The following is a 21,778-nucleotide window of genomic DNA, read 5'->3' as shown; positions in this document are numbered from 1 at the left end:
TTTTGCTTTGTCATTATGGGGTATTGTGTGTAGATTGATGAGGAAAAAATGTATTTAATCAATTTTAGAATAAGGATGTAACGTAACAAAATGTGGAAAAAGTCAAGAGGGGTTTGAATACTTTCCGAATGCACTGTGCATAGTTAGCTACACGTGCTTTCTGTCACTACAGACATAATACATGTAGCCTCTTTCAACAGCCATGTGTTTAGATTCTAGAAGCCTGGCGTGTGTTCTAGAACACACATAACTCTATGGGCTGTTACAGTACCATCAGTGCTCAATTCGGAATGTAATAGGTGCCGGTACTGTTTATATTTTGGAGCTCCACAATACTTTTGAGTTAATATTTTAGAAGAGGAACACGGGCTCAAGTAGTAGAAAATTTGAGATGCCAGTACTCCGCTCCGATGAGCTCCTGCCCAAGTCAAGCACTAAGTACCATTCATTAGCCTTCTGAACACACCCCTAGCTGAGTTATCTGTGGGATCTCTGGTTGTCTGGGCAGTGGGACTTGTCCAAGGACTCCAAACAGAACACACTGAATGTGAATTTATCACTGATGTTTTGTGTTGCTGTTAAAGATAGATTAAAAAGGTTGATATAAATCTATCTTGTGACTTCTTTCTCTTTCCACCTCTAAGGTCTGTGTGTCAGTTGTTCTTTCCATCGTGTCTATGATAGCTCTTTCTTTCCATCTCTCTCTTTGTTCTCTCTCTAGGTTGGAGTTGCATTCCAAATAGTACCCTCTAGTCTAGAGGTCACTAATGGGGTACCCAGTAAGGTAACTGGCAAGACATCAGTCCTGACATCAGAGTCCAACTGAAATCATTTGTTTCCATTCACCGCTTACTTGAAAGTAGCCTGGTCCCAGATCTTTGTGCTCTTGCCAATTCGCTTGCTCATTGTCAAGCCAGACATGTTTGGCATGACAATGAGTGGCATGATGGCACATACAGACTGGTATACAGGGTAACATGAAAGGACTGGAAAAGTGAATTCAATGTCTCAGGTACTCATCCTAGCGTAGTAGTTAGATATCCTGTTTCTGCTACACCACAGTCTACCTTCCAGTCACCTCGAGAGACTTGAGTTTGATGACTGGATAAATATAAGTGGATTACATTGTGACAACTTAACGTTGCTCAAGACACCTGTCTGTGTTCTCATTCAAACTCACTGTAGTTAGTTTTTTTAAACCCATACATTCCTAAGCCCCTCTAAATGGACATCAGGAAACAAACAGGGGCTATGCTCTTACTCCAGCCCATAGCTTTCTCATGCTCACAGTAATGACTATGGTATAGGGCCAGGAGATTTGGGGCACTGTGCTTCTACCGGTATTTCCAGCTTTGTCCACTAATGTTGCTGCAGGTAGGAAATCCTAGGAAATGTTCTGTAATTGACGCAAGCTGTGTCCAATCAATCATTTGGTTTTGCGTGGGGATTCCCTAAGCGAAATATCAAATCAACTTTTATTGGTCTCGTATACAGATTTGCAGATGTTGCAGTGAAATGCTTGTTTCTAGCGCCAACCTAACAATAAAAAAAGTTAAATCAGTACGAGCAATGTCAGAGTCCGGAATATATATATATATATATATATATATATATATATATATATATATATATATATATATATATATATATATATATATATATATATATATATATATATATATATATATATATATATATGTATATGTGTATGTGTGTGTGTGTGTATATATATATATATATATATATATATATATATATATATATATATACACACACACACCTACTCAAGGGTTTTTATTTTTACTATTTTCTACATAGACATCAAAATTATGAAATAACACAACCAAAAAAGTATTAAACAAATCAAAATAAATGTTAGATTCTTCAAACCCTTCGCTTTGCACACTCTTGACATTCTCTCAACCAACTTCATGAGGTAGTCACCTGGAATGCATTGCAATTAACAGTGATTCTACAAGTCAAGATGATCCTCAGACTAGGAAGTTGTAATTAAAAATAGGTTAATTAGAGGCAGTGTCAATGAAACCGTCCATTGAAGTATATTGTAAAGAATTTGGGGGTAGCCCCGCCTGGGACTCGAACCCAGGTCCAGCAACTGTCAAGCCAACACTTTAACCATTTACGCCAAGAGGTCCAGGCCTACAGTGGGAAGAAAAAGTATGTGAACCCTTTAGAATTACCTGGATTTCTGCATAAGTTGATCATACAATTTTCTCTGATCTTCATCTAAGTCACAACAATAGACAGTCTGCTTGAACTAATAACACACCAACAATATGTGTTTGTCTTTATTGAACACACCATGTAAACATTCACAGTACAGGTTGGAATAAGTATGTGAACCCTTGGATTTAATAACTGGTTTACCCTCCTTTGACAGCAATAACCTCAAATGTTTTCTGTAGTTGTGGATCAGACCTGCACAACGGTCAGGAGGAATTTTGGACCATTCCTCCTTACAAAACTTTCAGTTCCACAATATTCTTGGGGTGTCGGTGTGAATCGCTCGAGGTCATGCCACAGCATCTCAATCAGGTGGTGGTCAGGACTGACTGGGCCACTCCAGAAGGTGTATTTTCTTCTCTTCAAGCCATTCTGTTGTTGATTTACTTCTGTCTAATGGGTTGGTGTCCTGTTGCATCACCCAACTTCTGTTGAGTTTCAATTGGCAGACAGCCTTACATTCTGCAAAATGTCTTGATAAACTTGGGAATTCATTTTTCCGTCGATGATAGCAAGCTGTCCAGGCCCTGAGGCAGCAATTCAGTCCCAAACCATGATGCTCCCTCCACCATACTTTACAGTTGGGATGAGGTTTTGATGTTGGTGTGCTGTGCCTTTTTTCCTCCACACATAGTGTTGTGTGTTCCTTCCAAACAACACACCTTTAGTTTAATCTGTCCACAGAATATTTTGACAGTAACGCTGTGGAACATCCAGGTGCTCTTTTGTGAACTTCAGACATGCAGCAATGTTTTTTTTTGGACAGCAGTGGCTTCTTCCATGGTGTCCTCCCATGAACACCATTCTTGTTTCGTGTTTTACATATTGTAGACTCATCAGCAGAGATGTTAGCATCTTCCAGAAATTTCTGTAAGTCTTTAGCTGACACTCTAGGATTCTTCTTAACCTCATTGAGCATTCTGCACTGTGCTCTTGCAGTCATCTTTGCAGTACGGCCACTCCTAGGGAGAGTAGCAACAGTGCTTAACTTTCTCCATTTATAGACTATTTGTCTTACCGTCCACTGATGAACATCGAGGCCTTTAGAGATACTTTTGTAACCCTTTCCAGCTTTATGCAAGTCCACAAATCTTAGTCTTAGGTCTTCTGAGATCTCTTTTTGTTTGAGGCAATGCTTCTTGTGAATAGCAAACTCAAAATTTGTGAGTGTTTCTTATAGGGCAAGGCAGCTCTAACCAACATCTCCAATCTCATCTCATTGATTGGACTCCAGGTTAGCTGACTCCTGACTCCAATTAGCTTTTGGAGAAGTCATTAGCCTAGGGGTTCACATACTTTCCCAACCTACACTGTGAATGTTTAAATGATGTATTCAATATAGAGAATATAAAAAAATGGATGAAATGAGATGAAATTAAATGTATGCATTCACTAGTGTAAGTCGCTCTGGTTAAGAGCGTCTGCTAAATGACTAAAATGTAAAATGTAAATGTAGAGAAGAAAAATACAATAATTTGTGTGTTATTAGTTTAAGCACACTGTGTTTGTCTATTGTTGTGACTTAGATGAAGATTAGATCAAATGTTATGTCAAATTTATGCAGAAATCCAGGAAATTCCAAAGGGTTCACATACTTTTTCTTGCCACTGTATTGCCTATTTTTAGCTACATCTTCCGAGTCTGTTGGAGAGGATCAGCTTGCGCAAATTGAGGTGTAGAATCACTGATCTACAAGTCGTATCCCTTGCCAAATAATAGGTTTTGTGCGATTAAGATTCACAGAGCTACGCCTCCCCTGGATTAGGCAATTCCCTCTGCCAAACACACGCACAACCAGACATTGACTGATTGATTGGAGACAGCTTGTGTCAATTACAGAATATTTCCGAGAATTTCCTACCTGCAGCAACTAATGGACAATGCCGGAAATACTGGTAAAAGCACAGTGCTGCTTGCCTGGCTGACTCCACAGCGAGCTTTGGAGAGGCTGGTGTCAAACTACAGTGCTTAAAAAAGTGCCCCAAAACTCCCGGCCCTAAGATACACATGCACACTCCTCCTCGAATCCCCCCTCTCCTCCATCACAGTGCTGTAGAGGCATGAGCATGGGGAAACACCTTCCCACTACTGGACACACACTCTTACTCAGTGGACACACACACTCTTCTACTCTTTGAGCGTGGGGACATACACACTCCTACTCACAGAGCGTTTGATGGTGAGAAGAGCCTGGACACGGAGAAGCCCATACCGGTACTTCAGTTTCTCCTGAAATCAGGTAGGACTTAAAGTTAATTGCTTTGTAAATACTTTGTTCAGATGTTTGTTTACCATTTAGTAATATACAGTATTGTCTGATAAGATATTTATGTACTTGTTTGTGTTGATTGCAAGGGACAACTAACCAGCATCGTTGTATGTATAAATGTTTTTCTGTGTTCAAGTGTTGGTTCTGGTGGGGTCATCCGTATCTGTTTTTGTGAATTATTGTTTCATTGAATTATTTACTTGCTTGACTGCGTGGTCGATTGTGTTTTTCTCCTCAAATGCTGTTTCATAGCTTTCAGTCAGAGATTTTGTTATCCAAATCAAACTTCATCCTTCTAAAGAACATTGGGAAATGTTAGAAACATTCTTTGATTTAACTTTAATCCCTCAATATAAATTACTCATAACATTACATTTTATTGAATGACAAATGTACCTTAAAATGAATGGTTAGACAAATATAAACATGGCCATATCTGCAGTCATCTTATGAGCTAGGTGGAGACTGGTTCCAGAGCCAAATCTCTCCTTGGCAGTTCGGTACTCCTTTTGGTTTTTAATTGCAATATTTTGGAAACATTATGATTTATTACAACATATGTCAGACTGTTTGAGCTGGGATATTTCACAACACATCAAACACACGTTTGCTTTTTTTGGGGTTAGCTCAGTCATATCTTACAAAAATATCAAAATATGTCAAGATCGGTTTAGACAACGATAACAAATAATACATTTTCAGCCAAGGCAGAGGGTGAGAACGTCCATACAAACCAATGCAGTCCATTAGATCAGAATGCTAACAGAGAACTCTGGGAAATATCAGAACGTTGACACAAGTTCTTTGGAACATCATGGCCATCTTCTGGTTCTCTTCCCCAATTGGCTGCCTTTGAACCGGTACTCTCATGACACAGTACCTGTGTAGATGGGAGGTGAATATCATTTAATTAAAGAAAACCGTTTACACTAAATAAAGATAAGCACCCTAAACATACTTAGATTAACAGCGAGACGTATGTTTAGCAGGTTGGCAGAGGTTAATCGTTTAAACTTTAGCCAGCTGATATCCAGGGTAGTCTGGTGTGTGTCTCCATGTGTTATTATGATGGGCCCTAATGTGGACGCTGGTCGGAACCCTCCTACTATTCCCCCTTTTAGCCCTGGGCCTGGTAGAGAGGAGAGAGATCTCTCCATCACCACATCTTCAGGATGAATAAAACGTGGACAAGTGAGGTGGTTTAGAGCGCGATGTCTTAACGGTAGTAAGGTCATACGTTCCTCTATGGGGATATCTATTTGAATTCACTTTTTGACAGCACCCCTTTTGATTTGAATAAAACCTTCTATATGTATGTATGTATGTATGTATGTATGTATGTATGTATGTATGTATGTATGTATGTGTATGTGTATGTGTATGTGTGTGTGTGTGTGTGTGTGTGTGTGTGTGTGCCTACTGTAGAAGTGCTCCGAAAGTAACTTTTTGGACCTGAATGCCGAAACATTCAAGAGATGGTTCTCCTAGTCTGACCATTTCATATTATCCTGTACATAAATCTGATACACTCCATTTAGTATGATATGTTACGTTTCGTATGGTATGTATTAATTTGTGGATGTCCATCCGTTTCGTATGTTATGAATTTGTGAAACGTATAATGTGTTACGAATTCCAATTTGTTGTTGCTAATGTTAGCTAGGCTAAGGGTTAAGGTTCGGAGTTAGGTTGAAGTTAGGGTTAGCAAAAAGGGTTAGGTAAGGTGCTAAGTAGTTAAAGTAGCAAAAATGTAGATGAAAAGTTGCTAACTAGCTACAGTTGTCCATGATGAGATTCAAACACACAACCTTTGAGTTGCTAGACATCCTCATTATATGCCCACCCATTCACCGACCAAGCACCCTCTTGCTAATTTGAGTCTCAGATTTATTTACTATGTTATGTCTATGAGACCAGGCTGTGTGTGACCAGGCTGTGTGTGACCAGGCTGTGTGTGACCAGGCTGTGTGTTACTATTTTCTTTTTTAAGAAAGCGCGAACCAGCAGGTCCCAGGCAGCGGGACATGGAATGAGTGACCAGGGGAACATCATGAAACGCATCTGAGCCCACAGTTTGAAATACATGCCAGTGTTGTCTAGTAATATTTTTAATGTCAGGTCTGTAATGAGTGTGTGTGTGGTACAGCACACCACAGAAAAGTATTTATTTTTTGTTGCGTTTGCCTTGTAATGTGTCACGTCTGTCCATAGCCTTTATTGAGTGCAGAGTCCAAACTTTCTGTGAAGTAACCTGACGGAAATTCGAGTACAACTTGATTAAATGATCAAATCCTAATTTCGAGTGCAGATTCGTCTGATGAATCAGAATTGGCTGTACGGCAAGCCCCTATTCAAAGAGTCAGATGGTAACTTGATGCGTGAAGAAGGCTTTCGGTTTGACAGACGGTAGAACGAATTGTCAAATCATTTGTCTATTAAATGACACTAATGGAACGAGTCCAGTTCCGTTTTGGTGTCTGTTCATGTGATAAAAACATAAAACTGTTCTACAAAAGCTATATTTATCAGAAAAGGGATGATTAGAAATTGTATTTATCCTGAGGCACATACGTGTTGACATAATCAGGGGCCCATCGAAGTGCCTCGGGATTACAGATAATCTTCTCCAAACAAAACACACTTCTTTGTACCAACTCAGCCATTTGGGTTGGAGGAGTAGAGCCCGCTCTAGAGTCTAAAGACCAACGTAAAGCCTCCAGTTCAATGTTGTGGGGAATGTTGGTGTACAAACTAGTTGTCCATAGTTACAAGAAAAGTAGGCCTATCATAGTTCAGATATTTGAAGTCGCCTGTGTTTTAGTTATGATGGTAGTTTAGTAAAGAGGTCTGATGTGCCCCAGTCGGACGTCCAGGGGAAACTTCTGGTAATCATTGTGCTTGTCTGGTGAAAATGTACATAACGGCTGTGGTGGGCCGCTTCTTGATGAGGTAGCCCCGCTCCTTGTCAGTCAGATAAACTGCCTCAGCTGAGAAAAGTACAGTTCAGTTTTATACACAGGTACAGTTACCTTTGAGTTTGCAGTAGGAGTCTGTCAGACAATTGTCTATGGACTTCTATAATAGACAGATATATTCATGCATGCCAAGCCAATCTCCCTTATCACAGGTCTTGAAGATAAGGTTTGGATTTTTTTAGATGGAATAAAACATGTCTCTTTGTGTCTTGCAACAGTTGGAAGCATATTTTCTTGTCATTACCAACAAACAAATGATCAACATCTCTCGCCACAAGCTTGCAAAGCGTGTCAATAGCGGCGTTATTTACAGGGGGGCAGAATGTGTTTAATAGGTCTGAATACTCGACGATTATCCTCCTTGGCATTACACACCTCGAGGTAGACTAGTTCCTGAATGAAAAAACGTTCTACCTTGATTTGGAAGGGGTTGGTTCTCGGTGTAGGGAAAAAGGAAAGTCTCTTGTTAAGCACAGCCGCTTCATCCTCATTGAGAATATCAGCAGATATGTATTTCACATCTATTGCTTCTGATATTGCTATATATTTTTTTATTATTTAACTAAGTTAAGAACAAATTCATATTTACAATGACGGCCTAGAAACAGGGGGTTAACTGCCTTGTTCAGTGTCAGAACGACACATTTTTACCTTGTCAGTTCGGGGATTCGATTTTGCAACCTTTTGGTTACTGGCCCAACGCTCTAACCACTAGACTACCTGCCGCAGCCTAGATCGTTGTCGTTTTTCAATTATATGCGACATTTGAATTGCACATGTCTTAAAAATATTTTTCTACATATTCCTTGCTAATATGCATTGACTCCCTATTCGCCAGAGTCTAATCAACTAGCTGCTTGTGCCTGTTAAACACAGCCGGTGTCTCCCTAAAGGCGCTTCATGGTCAATCTGATGTCTGCATTGGCCGTGCAGCATTTACGGTGATGTAGCCTCTGCAGAAGTCAGGCCATTCATACTTCGCCGAGCAGCGCAGAGCTGTTGTGAATTAAGTTTTCAAGGAAGTGAGTTTGTGTTTATACAGGACCTCCTGCCCTCACCTACCGTCAACCAATTATGTTAAATGCGGAGCTATACGGAGCCCTCCACATTGTTACAAAGCCTGAGGCGCACGGCGATGTAGTACAGAGCTCCATTTGGCTTCAGTGTGCCTCCAGAGGCTTTGCAATTGCGTTACACCATGCATACGTCGTCTCCAACCACATTTTCAGATCAAACATAAATTGGCTCTTAAAGTACGTGTCTTCCTAATTTGTTTGTACAGTACTGATGAAGACAAGGCCGAAACGTATGGTCTGTCTTTGCACTTTAACTTTTTGTATTCTTTTGAGCATGAATTACATTAAGTACATTATTTGTTTTGCATATTGGCCTCTTATTCCTTTTCATGATTTTGTGTGCAGTATCTTTTGAAATCTACAATAATTAGAAGTTAAAATGTCAATACAATTAAAAGATGTCAATGGTGTACCAGCTAAATTGCAGTGGTCTGAAGGGAAAGGTCCATTCTATGAATTCCTATTTCTATGACACCCACCATGTTATGTCTCAACCGCTGGCTGGCTGCGTCTCAACCGCTGGCTGGCTGGCTGCTGCTCAACCGCTGGCTGGCTGGCTGCTGCTCAACCGCTGGCTGGCTGGCTGCTGCTCAACCGCTGGCTGCTGCTCAACCGCTGGCTGGCTGGCTGCGTCTCAACCGCTGGCTGCTGCTCAACCGTTGGCTGGCTGGCTGCGTCTCAACCGCTGGCTGCTGCTCAACCGTTGGCTGGCTGGCTGCGTCTCAACCGCTGGCTGCTGCTCAACCGTTGGCTGGCTGGCTGCTGCTCAACCGCTGGCTGGCTGGCTGCTGCTCAACCGCTGGCTGCTGCTCAACCGCTGGCTGCTGCTCAACCGCTGGCTGGCTGGCTGCTGCTCAACCGCTGGCTGGCTGGCTGCTGCTCAACCGCTGGCTGCTGCTCAACCGCTGGCTGCTGCTCAACCGCTGGCTGGCTGGCTGCTGCTCAACCGCTGGCTGGCTGGCTGCTGCTCAACCGCTGGCTGGCTGGCTGCTGCTCAACCGCTGGCTGGCTGGCTGCTGCTCAACCGCTGGCTGGCTGTCTGCTGCTCAACCGCTGGCTGGCTGGCTGCTGCTCAACCGCTGGCTGACACAAAAGACCCTACTTTTTATTTTAGGTTGAGCTACACCATATGCAAATATGAAGAAAAAAAACTGTTTTTAGATGAGGTTGAAGGTTAAGACATAAAAATGTATGCAACTTTTTTTTTCTCAAGAAATGATCAAGTAGTTTGACAACTCTGTTTGTAAGCATTTAAATTAGATCAAACTCCACTGCTTATCTTTCCCAGTAATGAAGACGTGTAGCAGGGTATGCAAAATGGGTCAACTTTGAGCACCTTTATCTCTTGAATGTTTGAATTCCGGTCCAAAAAGTCACTTTCCGCCCTCTTCTTCCATGGGCAAACGTATTGAACGTGTTGCTTAAATCAAAAGGGATGCTGTCAAAAAGTGATTGAATTCCTACAGGAGATGAGCTTCCTATCTTGTCTCACACTTACGTTCATGTTCTGGAAATGACCAGAGAACGACCCAGCTCTGTGTTGTTTCCTTGATGTAGCTCCTCAAAGAATCCCCATTATCAAAGTTGTTGCTGCTATCTCATTTCCATAAAGGGATCATCATCATTGAATATACACACGTTAGTGCTGAGCAATTAGTGCTTTTTGAGGTCTGTTCAGTTTTGGTTCAATTATTTAAAAAATAATCATGGTTTTGGTCATTTATTTTTTACATTAAATGCACTATACATTAATGTGGGTTGAATGCTGTAATAACACTGAATAAAACAAGTAATACAAGTCCAATGATGGTAGTGACTGGAGCATGGATCAGAAAACCAGTCACTATCTGGTGTGACCACCATTTGGCTCATGCAGTGCGACACATCTCCTTCGCATAGAGTTGATTAGGCTGTTGATTGTTGAATGTTGTTCCACTCATCTTCAATTTCTGTGCGAAGTTGTTGAATATTGGCTGGAACTGGAACACGTTGTGATGCACACTGATCCAGAGCATCCCAAACATGTTCCAATGGGTGACATGTCTGGTGAGTATGCAGGCCATTGAAGAACTGGGACATTTTCAGCTTCCAGGAATTGTGTACAGATCCTTGCGACATGGGGCTGTGCATTATCGTGCTGAAACATGAGATGATGACTGCGAATGAATGGCACGACAACAGGCTTCAGGATGTTGTCACGGTATCTCTGTGCATTCAAATTGCCATCGATAAAATGCAATTGTTCATTTTCCATAGCTTATGACTGCCCATACCATAACCCCATCGCCACCATGGGGACTCTGTTCACAACGTTGACATCAGCACACCACTCGCCAACACAACGCCATACACGCTGTCTGTCCGGTATAGTTGAAACTGGGATTCATCCGTGAAGAGCACACTTCTCCAGCATGCCAGTGGCCATCGAAGGTGAGCATTTTCCCACTGAAATCGGTTCCGATGCCGAACTGCAGTCAGGTCAAGACCCTGGTGAGGACGACGAGCACACAGATTACCTTCTCTGAGACTGTTTCTGACAGTTCATGCAGAAATTCTTCATTGTGCAAACCCACAGTTTCATCAGCTGTCCAGTTGGCTGGTCTCGGACGATCCCGCAGGTGAAGAAGCCGGATGTGGTGGTCCTGGGCTGGCATGGTTACCACTTGGTCTGTGGTTGTGAGACCGGTTGGATGTACTGCCAAATTCTCTAAAACGACATTGGAGGCGGGTTATGGTAGAGAAATTAACATAAAATTATCTGGCAACAGCTCAGGTGGACATTCCTGCAGTCAACATGCCAATTGCACGGTCCCTCAAAACTTGAGACATCTGTAGCATTATGTTGTGAAAAAACTGCACATTTTTGAGTGGCCTTTTTATTGTCCCCAGCACAAGGTCATGCTGTTTAATCAGCTTCTTGATATGCCCGTCAGGTGAATGGATTATCTTGGCAAAGGAGAAATGCTCACTAACAGGAATGTGAACAAAATCTGAGAGAAAGAAGCTTTTTGTGCATATGGAACATTTCTGGTATCTTTTATTTCAGTTCATGAAACATGTGACCAACACTTTACATGTTGCGTTTATATTTTTGTTCAGTGTACATCACACAGTTCAGGCTTGATCTGATTTATCTCTTCAGAAACGGCATATCCAGCGAGCTCACGGGGGGGGGATTTTTAAATGGAATTTTGGTTAATCGCTCAGCACTAACACACACTCAAAATCCTATTTTGCCTAAACTTAACCCTAATTCTAACCATAATCCTAACCCCTAAAATAGCCTATTTCCTTGTGGGGACCGGCGAAATGTCCGTACTTGTCCAAATGTTCCTTGTTTTACTATCCTTGTGGGGACTTCAGGTCCCCACAAAGGTGGCAAAACCCTATATACACACACACAGTTCTAAGAATGGTGCCTGTGTGTCTAGCTGTGCCACCGTGTGTATCGTGGAAGAGGCCGTAGAGCAGATTCTGGCGAACCCTAACCCCTGACCCCTGTGGTGTGGGGGGTGAGTTCGGGGCAATGCGCTGCCCCACCCTGCTGGCCCTGCTGGCGGGGGTCATGCTGTACCTGGTGATGGGGGCGTTGGTGTTCCGGAATTTGGAAAGCCCCAAGGAGAGCAAGGAGCATGAGAAGCTGCTCTGCACCACACGTGACTTCCTCGGAAACCACTCATGTGTCACTGCACAGAACCTCAGCGACCTCATAAAGGTATACCCATAGCGCACACACATTTCACAAACTGTGAAAGCATACACTTGAACAGAAGGACATCTGAGAAGAATCTGAATAGACTAAGATTGGTGTAGAGCCCCACCTGAGAAAGTGTAGCCAGGGGTAGGCAACTAGATTCAGCAGCAGGACAACTTTTGTCGACGTGGATGGTAATTTGTAAATTAACGACAACTAAGCACCAACAGGGCTTTGAAAAATACATTGAGACACGATCACATCAGTTATTTTTTTGAATACTTAGCAGACTTCCTGGTGATTTTAGTCTTTGACCAAAAACTAAAATCCAAAATAGAACATGGACCCCAGGTGTAGACTCAGCCTAGACTGGTAATGAGCAGGTGTAGACCCAGCCTAGACGGGTAATGAGCAGGTGTAGATAGACCCAGCCTAAGACTGGTAATGAGCAGCTGTAGATCGACCCAGCCTAAGACTGGTAATGAGCAGCTGTAGATAGACCCAGCCTAGACTGGTAATGAGCAGGTGTAGACTCAGCCTAAGACGGGTAATGAGCAGCTGTAGATAGACCCAGCCTAAGACTGGTAATGAGCAGCTGTAGATAGACCCAGCCTAAGACGGGTAATGAGCAGCTGTAGATAGACCCAGCCTAAGACTGGTAATGAGCAGCTGTAGATAAAGCCAACCTCTGTTCTGTCTCTGTACTGTCAGAGTGTGGTGAAGGCAGTGGAGGCGGGCCTGGATGTAAAACACAGCTCCACCAACTTCACTAGCAGGTGGGACCTGGCCAGCGCCTTCTTCTTCTGTGGTACCATCATCACCACCATTGGTGAGCCTTTGTTAATTTTTTTCCCTCCTGCAAACCCTTTGGTAACAACTTAATCAGCCAGATGTGCATTTGGAATTTGACAGAAAATTAATAATCCCATCTCGGAAAATACAGTGAACCTCAAGAGCACACGCTGGTTGAATCGATGTTGTTTCAATGAAATTACATTGAACCAACATAGAATAGACGTTGAATTGACGTCTGTGCCCAGTGGGTTGCTGGTGAAATTGAGCTATTTTAAAATGATATAGATTAACATATAGGTGAATGTGTATGGTTTCCCTTTGTCCTCAGGGTTTGGAAACCTTTCTCCCAGGACCAAATGGGGCCAGCTGTTCTGCGTCTGTTATGCCCTGGTAGGGATCCCCATGTTTGGTTTCCTGCTGGCTGGTGTCGGGGACCACATGGGGACGGGGCTGAGGAAGGCCGTGTGGAAGATGGAGACACTCTTCCTGGTGAGACTGTCTTGTCTCGGGGCTGCTTCATTTACAGGATGTCATCTCATTGTTCTCACCTGTCTCAGGGGCTGCTTAAGTGATGTCACTGTGCTGTAAACAGAAGAGGCCGTCTTGGACTCTAGCACTTGAAACATGTTACACACAAGTAGAACAGAAGCGGACTTAAACATTGTCAGTTGTTAGCTACTTCCCAATGAAACTTTGCAATAATATTTTTTTGTATTGTTACTGTTTATCAAAGAAAAGGCACATTATTAGAGTCTTGAGGAAGATCTTACCCTCTCCGTCCCTCTCTCTCTCTGCCCCTCTCTCAGAAGCGGCGGGTCAGTCCCACCTATGTACGGATCATGTCTGCTGTTCTGTCCATCCTGATTGGCTGTCTGATCTTCCTCGCCGTGCCGACGCTGGTGTTTAAGGAAGTGGAGGACTGGTCCTTTCTGGAGGCGCTCTACTTTGTGGTCATCACCCTCACCACGGTCGGCTTTGGAGACTACGTAGCAGGTATGAAGTGAAGTGTACACACTTTGGACAGTATAGAATCTGGAGAGTACATACTCTACACATCCTTTTCAGGATACACACTATGAAAGATACAAATCATATTTCATAGGTACCTATCGAAGATCCTTTGTTTGTGTGTGCACGTGCATGCATCAATGTGTAAATGTCCTTGTGCTTAGGTGCTAACCGGCGGGACGGAGATCTGTTTAAGCCCCTGGTGTGGCTCTGGATAGTGTTTGGCCTGGCTTACTTTGCCTCTATACTCACCATGATCGGGAACTGGCTGCGGGTGCTATCCAAGAAAACACGTGCTGAGGTGAGTGGTAGTGAGTGGGACACAAACCAAGTGAAGGGCTGGACAAGGATTTACTGGGGACACTTTGGATTTTAACTGTCAATATTTACTTATCCTTTATCCCTTTGTCTTTCTTTCTGTCTGGGTTTCTTTCACTCTGTCTCTCTCTCTCTCACACCTCTTTATTTCTCTCTCTCACCTTTCTCTCTCTCTCTCTCTCTCTCTCTCTCTCTAAATTAAATTCAAGGGGTTTTATTGGCATGGGAAACATATGTATACATTGCCAAAGCAAGTGAAATGGATAAACAAAAGTGAAATAAACAAAATGTGAACAGTAAATATTACTCAAACAAGTTCCAAAATAATAGACATTTCAAATGTAATATTATGTCTATATACAGTGATGTGCAAATTAGTTAAAGTACGAAGGGGAAAATAAATAAACAAATATGGGTTGTATTTACAATGGTGTTTGTTCTTCTGTGACAACAAGTCACAAATCTTGCTGCTGTGATTGCACACTGTGGTATTTCACCCAATAGGGAGTTTATTAAAATTGGATTTGTTTTCGAATTCTTTGTGGGTCTGTGTAATCTGAGGGAAATATGTGTCTCTAATATGGTCATACATTTGGCAGGAGGTTATGAAGTGCAGCTCAGTTTCCACCTCATTTTGTGGGCAGTGTGCACATAGCCTGTCTTCTCTCTTTTTATTTTATTTTTGTAATATATTTATTTAACCTTTTAACTAGGCAAGTCAGTTAAGAACAAATTCTTATTTACAATGACGGCCTACCCCAGCCAAACCTGGACGATGCTAGGCCAATTGTGTGCCGCCCTATGAGACTCCCAATCACGGCCGGATGTGATACAGCCTGGATTCAAGCCAGGGACTGTAGTGACGCCTCTTGCACTGATATGCAGTGCTTTAGACCGCTACGCCACTCTTGAGAGCCAGGTCTGCCCATGGCGACCTTTCTCAATAGTCTGTACATAGTCAAAGCTTTCCTTAATTTTGGGTCAGTCACAGTGGTCAGGTATTCTGCCACTGTCTCCTCTCTGTTTAGGGCCAAATATCATTCTAGTTTGCTCAGATTTTTTGTTAATTCTTTCCAATGTGTCTTTTTGTTTTCTCATGGTTTGGTTGGGTCTAATTGTGTTGCTGTCCTGGGGCACTGTGGGGTCTGTGATACAGCCTGGATTCGAACCAGGGACTGTAGTGATGCCTCTTGCACTGAGCGGCAGTGCTTTAGACCACTGCACCACTCTTGAGCCCCAGGACCAGTTTGCTTAGGGAACTCTTCTCCAGGTTCATCTCTCTGTAGGTGATGGCTTTGATATGGAAGGTTTGGGAATCGCTTCCTTTTAGGTGGTTGTAGAATTTAACGTCTCTTTTCTGGATTTTGATAATTAGCGGGTATCGGTATAATTCTGCTCTCCATGCATTATTTGGTGTTTTACATTGTGAACAAAGGATATTTTTGCAGAATTCTGCATGCAGTCTGAATTTCGTGTTAGTCCCATTTTGTGAATTCTTGGTTGGTGAGCGGATCCCAGACCTCACAACCATAAAGGGAAATGGGTTCTATAACTGGTTCAAGTATTTTTAGCCAGATCCTAATTGTTATGTTGAATTTGATGTTCCTTTTGATGGCATAGAAGGCCCTTCTTGCCTTGTCTCTCAGATCGTTCACAGCTTTGTGGAAGTTCCCTGTGGTGCTGATGTTTAGGCTGAGGTATGTATAGTTTTCTGTGTGCTCTAGGGCAACGGTGTCTAGATGGAATTTGTATTTGTGGTCCTGGCAACTGGACCTTTTTTGGAACACCATTAATTTTGTCTTACTGAGATTTACTGTCAGGGCCCAGGTCTGACAGAATCTTTGCAGAAGATCTAGGTGCTGCTGTAGGCCCTCCTTGGTTGGGGACGGAAGCACCAGAACATCAGCAAACAGTAGTCCATTTGATTTCAGATTCTAGTAGGGTGAGGCCAGGTGCTGTGGACTGTTATAGTGCCTTTGCCAATTTGTTGATATATAGGTTGAAGTGGGTGTTTTTTTTGTTGCCAATTTTAACAGCACACTTGTTGTTTGTGTACATGGATTTTGTCATGTATGTTTTTCCCCCAACACCCCTTTCCATCAATTTGTATAGCAGACCCTCATGCCAAATTGAGTCAAAAGCTTGTTTGATGTCAACAAAGCACAAGATGACTTTGCCTTTGTTTTGGTTTGTTTGTTTGTTTGTTTGTCAATTAGCGTGTGCAGGAGGAATACGTGGTCTGTCTTATGGTTATTTGGTAAAAAGCCAATTTGACATTTGCTCAGTACATTGCTTTCACAAGTCTGCTATTAATGATAATGCAGAGGATTTTCCCAAGGTTGCTGTTGACGCGTATCCCACGGTAGTTATTGGGGTCAAATTTGTCTCCACTTTTGTGGTTTGGGGTCATCAGTCCTTGGTTCCAAATATTGGAGAAGATGCCAGAGCTGAGGATGATGTTAAAGAGTTTAAGTTTGTGCTCAGAGTGGGTGGGGATCCCCCGGGCATGGGGTTCTTCGGTTCTTCATTTGTCTGTCCTGCTGTGATGTCGACGCTATGGTCAGTGTCTGGGGTCGACTGTTCTGCTGTGGTGTCAAGACTTTTGTTGGGGGCTGAGATGGGCTGTTCTGCTGTCTTCTCTGCTGGGGTGGCCACCTCTTTAATGGGTTGTTCTCTGTCACACGCCATCACCCTCACCCTCTCCTCCAGCACTCTGGTCCTCTCCTAGTGCTATGTTCTTCTCCTGCTCTTTCTCCTGTTCATGTTGTCTCACCGCAGTCCAGAGTGCAGATATGTCTCTCTCCACCTCCAGCTCTCAGTGTCTGGTTGAGGAGGTGTTGAGCTGGACTATTTTTTGTTGTTGTGCTGACTGGAGTGTGTTCACCTCCTGTTCCAGCTCCACCTGCCTTACCTCCAGCTGGGTGAATGTATCCTTAATTTCAACGAGGGAGTAGTACTCTGTGCTGGGAGGTTGACTTTCCGGTCAACCTTTCCGGGTTGCTCATCTGTGGGGTTGTATAATGAAGAGGTCTGGTCTGACACACTCAGGGAATCTTTCTCAAGAGAGAGCTCAGCAGGATAAGATATCTCTTTGATGTGAAAGTCCAGCTGAAATTGTTTGCTCTGTACCATTACTGTTCCAGATTTGTACAAGTTCACATTGGTTGACTCCGTCTTCATTGTCTAATATCCTGAGTTTCCACCCATCGCTAACCCCCCCCCCCCCCTCTTAACAGTGGGGAAGTGTGTTAATATAGCACTGAATGGTCTGTGTGGAAGATTAAGTTGCTTATATTCCCAGCAAAAAGTGCCTCTTGATTTTCCATAAGGAGCTTCATTTTGTACTTTTTTCGTGCCTTATCATTTTTTATGTACGGATGGTACTGTATTGTAATGACCTCTGAACAGCGGGAGGGGGCTTCAAAGGCCTCTGTATTTGGGTGGGGTAGGTGGGAAACTCTCCTGCCATTGTTGGGCTCAAGGGCTTTGACACCTCTCACTTCACACCTCAGTGGTAATTGAAGTTGTATCTGTTCTGTCCTAGCAAGCTTGGTAGCATTAACTTAGCATTCAGTCCTTATGAAGTAAAATATATCATTGTAATGTATATTTCTTCTTGGCTTTTAAAAATAAAAAGTAGCTTCAGACTAAACAGGATGGTGTTTTCAGGTTTCTGTTTGTTTGCCAGAGCATTTGCTGTATAGCTTGGAAATAATCATCATTGGTAGTAGGAATCCTTCCAGGTAATTTCGTCCAAAATCAGGTTGTAGGTTAGGAGTTTTGATTTGGAGTGAAGGTTATGTTGTGGAGGGTAGTATCCTGTATATGTCCCTGCCAAAAAAAATCCAAGTTTATCTAACTCTAAATCTACCTTTTAGTAAAAACATGCTGAAAAACGTGGGAGCTCACATGCAGCTGTCTCTCTCTCTCTCTCTCTCTCTCTCTCTCTCACACACACCTCTTTTTGCCTCTCTCACACCTCTCTTTGCCTCTCTCACACCTCTTTTTGCCTCTCTCACACCTCTCTTTGCCTCTCTCACACCTCTTTTTGCCTCTCTCACACCTCTTTTTGCCTCTCTCACACCTCTCTTTGCCTCTCTCACACCTCTTTTTGCCTCTCTCACACCTCTCTTTGCCTCTCTCACACCTCTCTTTGCCTCTCTCACACCTCTCTTTGCCTCTCTCACACCTCTCTTTGCCTCTCTCACCCTTTTCCCATCTCCCCCTCTCTCTCAGATGGAGGAGTTGAGGGCCCATGCTACAGACTGGACCCAGAACATCCAGAACATGTCCATGGACTTCCGGATTCCCAACCCTTTGGAACTCAATGACCCCTTCCTGCTTCAGCGGCGCCGCTGGAAACGCAGCACCCGGCGGCGGGTCCGCAGGGGGGCGCTGGGGCACCACGGCAGGCAGGGCGTCATAGGGGAGAACGGACATCTGCCCAATAGGTGGGTCTCCCACACCCGCTCCATGACCCGTCTGGAGGTCGTGAGGTTAGGGGGGGACGAGGTTAGGAATGAGGGGACGAGGTTAGGACCAGGGGCGGTGCTAGGGGCGGATTCCAGAGTCAGTGCGAGGTCAGAGGGCAGGTCGTTGGGCCGGACGGTGGCGAGGTCACTGTCGATGCCTGCGGCGCACTCTGTGATGGAGTTAGATTATGACCTTGATCCTGTTGCTATGACGATGCTGCAAGGGGAGTCTGTGTTCGAGTCTAAGTCGCTGTCTGAGTCTCCAGAGTCTGACTCCAGATCAGAAGTCTCCTCCTCTGACTCTCACACCTCTGACATGTGTACACCAGGGCAGGGAATAACTTTTGCCAGTTTTGACGCCAGTGGGTCTCTCTGTACTGAGGAGAGGGGAAGCCAGGGAGGATCCAGGCAGGTATTTTTCCAGGAGGATCTCCGGTTCCCTGTGCCTCTCCAGCAGCTCCCCAAGTCCCACAACCTCACCAAGCCCATCCCCATGTCGCCCATATTCTCTGTGAAACCCATGCCGCTCCCCATGCCCACCCCGCCAGGCTGCAAAATGCTAGATTTCTTCGGGGAGAACTTGGCCTACATTGACGAGTCGTCGGACACGTTGAGTGACAAGAACCAGCCGGTTGAGGTGGCTGTCAGTCCTCGCCCCCGTAAGCCCCGCAGGAGGAGCATAAGGAGGCAGCTGCCCTACCGGAGCCCCTTGAAGGAGAGGCGGGACAGTGACATGCAGCCCCCCTCCAACCCCCCGACACCTCCCCCTCTCTCCCATCTCAGAGACTGACACAGTGACATGCAGTCCCCCTCCAACCCCCCGACACCTCCCCCTCTCTCCCATCTCAGAGACTGACACAGTGAAATGTAGTCCCCCTCTAAACCCCCCCAACCCCCTCTCTCCCATCTCAGAGACTGACACAGTGACATGCAGTCCCCCTCTAACCCCCTCTCTCCCATCTCAGAGACTGACAGTGACATGCAGTCCCCCTCTAAACCCCCCCAACCCCCTCTCTCCCATCAGAGACTGACACAGTGACATGCAGTCCCCCTCTAAACCCCCCCCAACCCCCTCTCTCCCATCTCAGAGACTGACACAGTGACATGCAGTCCCCCTCTAAACCCCCTCTCTCCCATCTCAGAGACTGACACAGTGACATGCAGTCCCCCTCTAAACCCCCCCAACCCCCTCTCTCCCATCTCAGAGACTGACACAGTGACATGCAGTCCCCCTCTAAACCCCCCAACCCCCTCTCTCCCATCTCAGAGACTGACAGTGACATGCAGTCCTCCTCTAACCCCCCCCAACCCCCTCTCTCCCATCTCAGAGACTGACACAGTGACATGCAGTCCCCCTCTAACCCCCCCCCCCAACCCCCTCTCTCCCATCTCAGAGACTGACACAGTGACATGCAGTCCCCCTCTAATCCCCCCCAAACCCCTCTCTCCCATCTGAGACTGACACAGTGACATGCAGTCCCCCTCTAACCCCCCCCAACCCCCTCTCTCCCATCTCAGAGACTGACACAGTGACATGCAGTCCCCCTCTAAACCCCCTCTCTCCCATCTCAGAGACTGACACAGTGACATGCAGTCCCCCTCTAAACCCCCCAACCCCCTCTCTCCCATCTCAGAGACTGACACAGTGACATGCAGTCCCCCTCTAACCCCCCCAACCCCCTCTCTCCCATCTCAGAGACTGACACAGTGACATGCAGTCCCCCTCTAATCCCCCCCCAAACCCCTCTCTCCCATCTGAGACTGACACAGTGACATGCAGTCCCCCTCTAACCCCCCCCAACCCCCTCTCTCCCATCTCAGAGACTGACACAGTGACATGCAGTCCCCCTCTAAACCCCCTCTCTCCCATCTCAGAGACTGACACAGTGACATGCAGTCCCCCTTTAAACCCCCCCCAACCCCCTCTCTCCCATCTCAGAGACTGACACAGTGACATGCAGTCCCCCTCTAAACCCCCCCAACCCCCTCTCTCCCATCTCAGAGACTGATGAACAAACTGACAGGCACAGGTCATGAAGGGGGATGGTAAGGCTGGTCTTTATTACTATTGTTCACAGGAGAAGCAGACCTCAAAGCTCAGATGTACTTATATTATGTACTGGGGATAAAGGCCAACAATATACTAGATCTCACTGACTGAGGACCACAGTCGTCATTGAGATATATTTGTATGAAAACCAATGCATGTAATCAGCACCACAGACATAGAATATATAAACTGTCTAAGCTCAGTCAAGTCAGACTCACTGAGTTGAGAAATAGCACCATCTCCTGGCTGGTAAGTGTAGTACAACATCTCCTCTGCATAGCTGTAGCCTGCTGTGCTGTCTGCTCCTGGAGCTCAGCCCAAACCTCAGCCATGGTTTTTAAATCACTGACTAAAGGACTTTTTGGAATAACCATGTTAGATCTGGCTTCAGAGATCCATTTCTCTGTATATCCCAGTGTCCTTCAGCATGTGGGATATATCGTGCTCTGGTTGAATAAGGACCATTCCACAAAAGGAGTCCCTTTTGGGAAGTGTAATTTGGTGCAAAACATTTTATTTTACATAATTTTAACATTGTCATAAAAAGCACAGAGTTCAACTTAATAAAACACATGTTGTTCAAGAGGTTGAATAAAATACATTACTTTAGTAAGTGCCAAGTAAAGTAACAGGGTTGACCATTTCATCTTAAATAACTGTAAATCCTCACTGGCTGGAGGAGGTATGTAAGCTTTTTGTGTGCAACAGGCAGTGGTAATTGAATACAAACTTCCCCAAAAAGTTGTATAGATATTTCCACACTAGCATGATAAAGGATGATAATGCCCTTTAAGTGTAAGAGCTGTTTGAAAATAAATGTGAAATTTTTGCCTGTTTTGGTGGGATGGAGTTTTGGCCTGTCTGGTGACAACACCAG

The 21,778-nt window shown here is 44.4% G+C and overlaps 1 protein-coding gene across 1 annotated transcript; it reads left to right on the top strand.

Moving 5' to 3' along the window:
- Nucleotides 1-4,345: 4,345 nt before the first annotated feature.
- On the top strand, nt 4,346-19,641 carry LOC115205042 (potassium channel subfamily K member 4-like). The gene is made up of 7 exons (XM_029770603.1): nt 4,346-4,483; nt 11,996-12,279; nt 12,970-13,087; nt 13,382-13,542; nt 13,860-14,046; nt 14,226-14,362; nt 18,616-19,641. The coding sequence occupies exons 2-7, from the start codon at nt 12,091-12,093 to the stop codon at nt 19,639-19,641; spliced, it is 1,818 nt and encodes a 605-aa protein (XP_029626463.1). The 5' UTR covers nt 4,346-4,483; nt 11,996-12,090.
- The last annotated feature ends 2,137 nt before the right edge of the window (nt 19,642-21,778 follow it).

Source organism: Salmo trutta, chromosome 13, assembly GCF_901001165.1.
Source record: "Salmo trutta chromosome 13, fSalTru1.1, whole genome shotgun sequence".
Classification (NCBI taxonomy): Eukaryota; Metazoa; Chordata; class Actinopteri; order Salmoniformes; family Salmonidae; genus Salmo; species Salmo trutta.
This window is presented reverse-complemented; position numbering and strand designations above follow the sequence as displayed.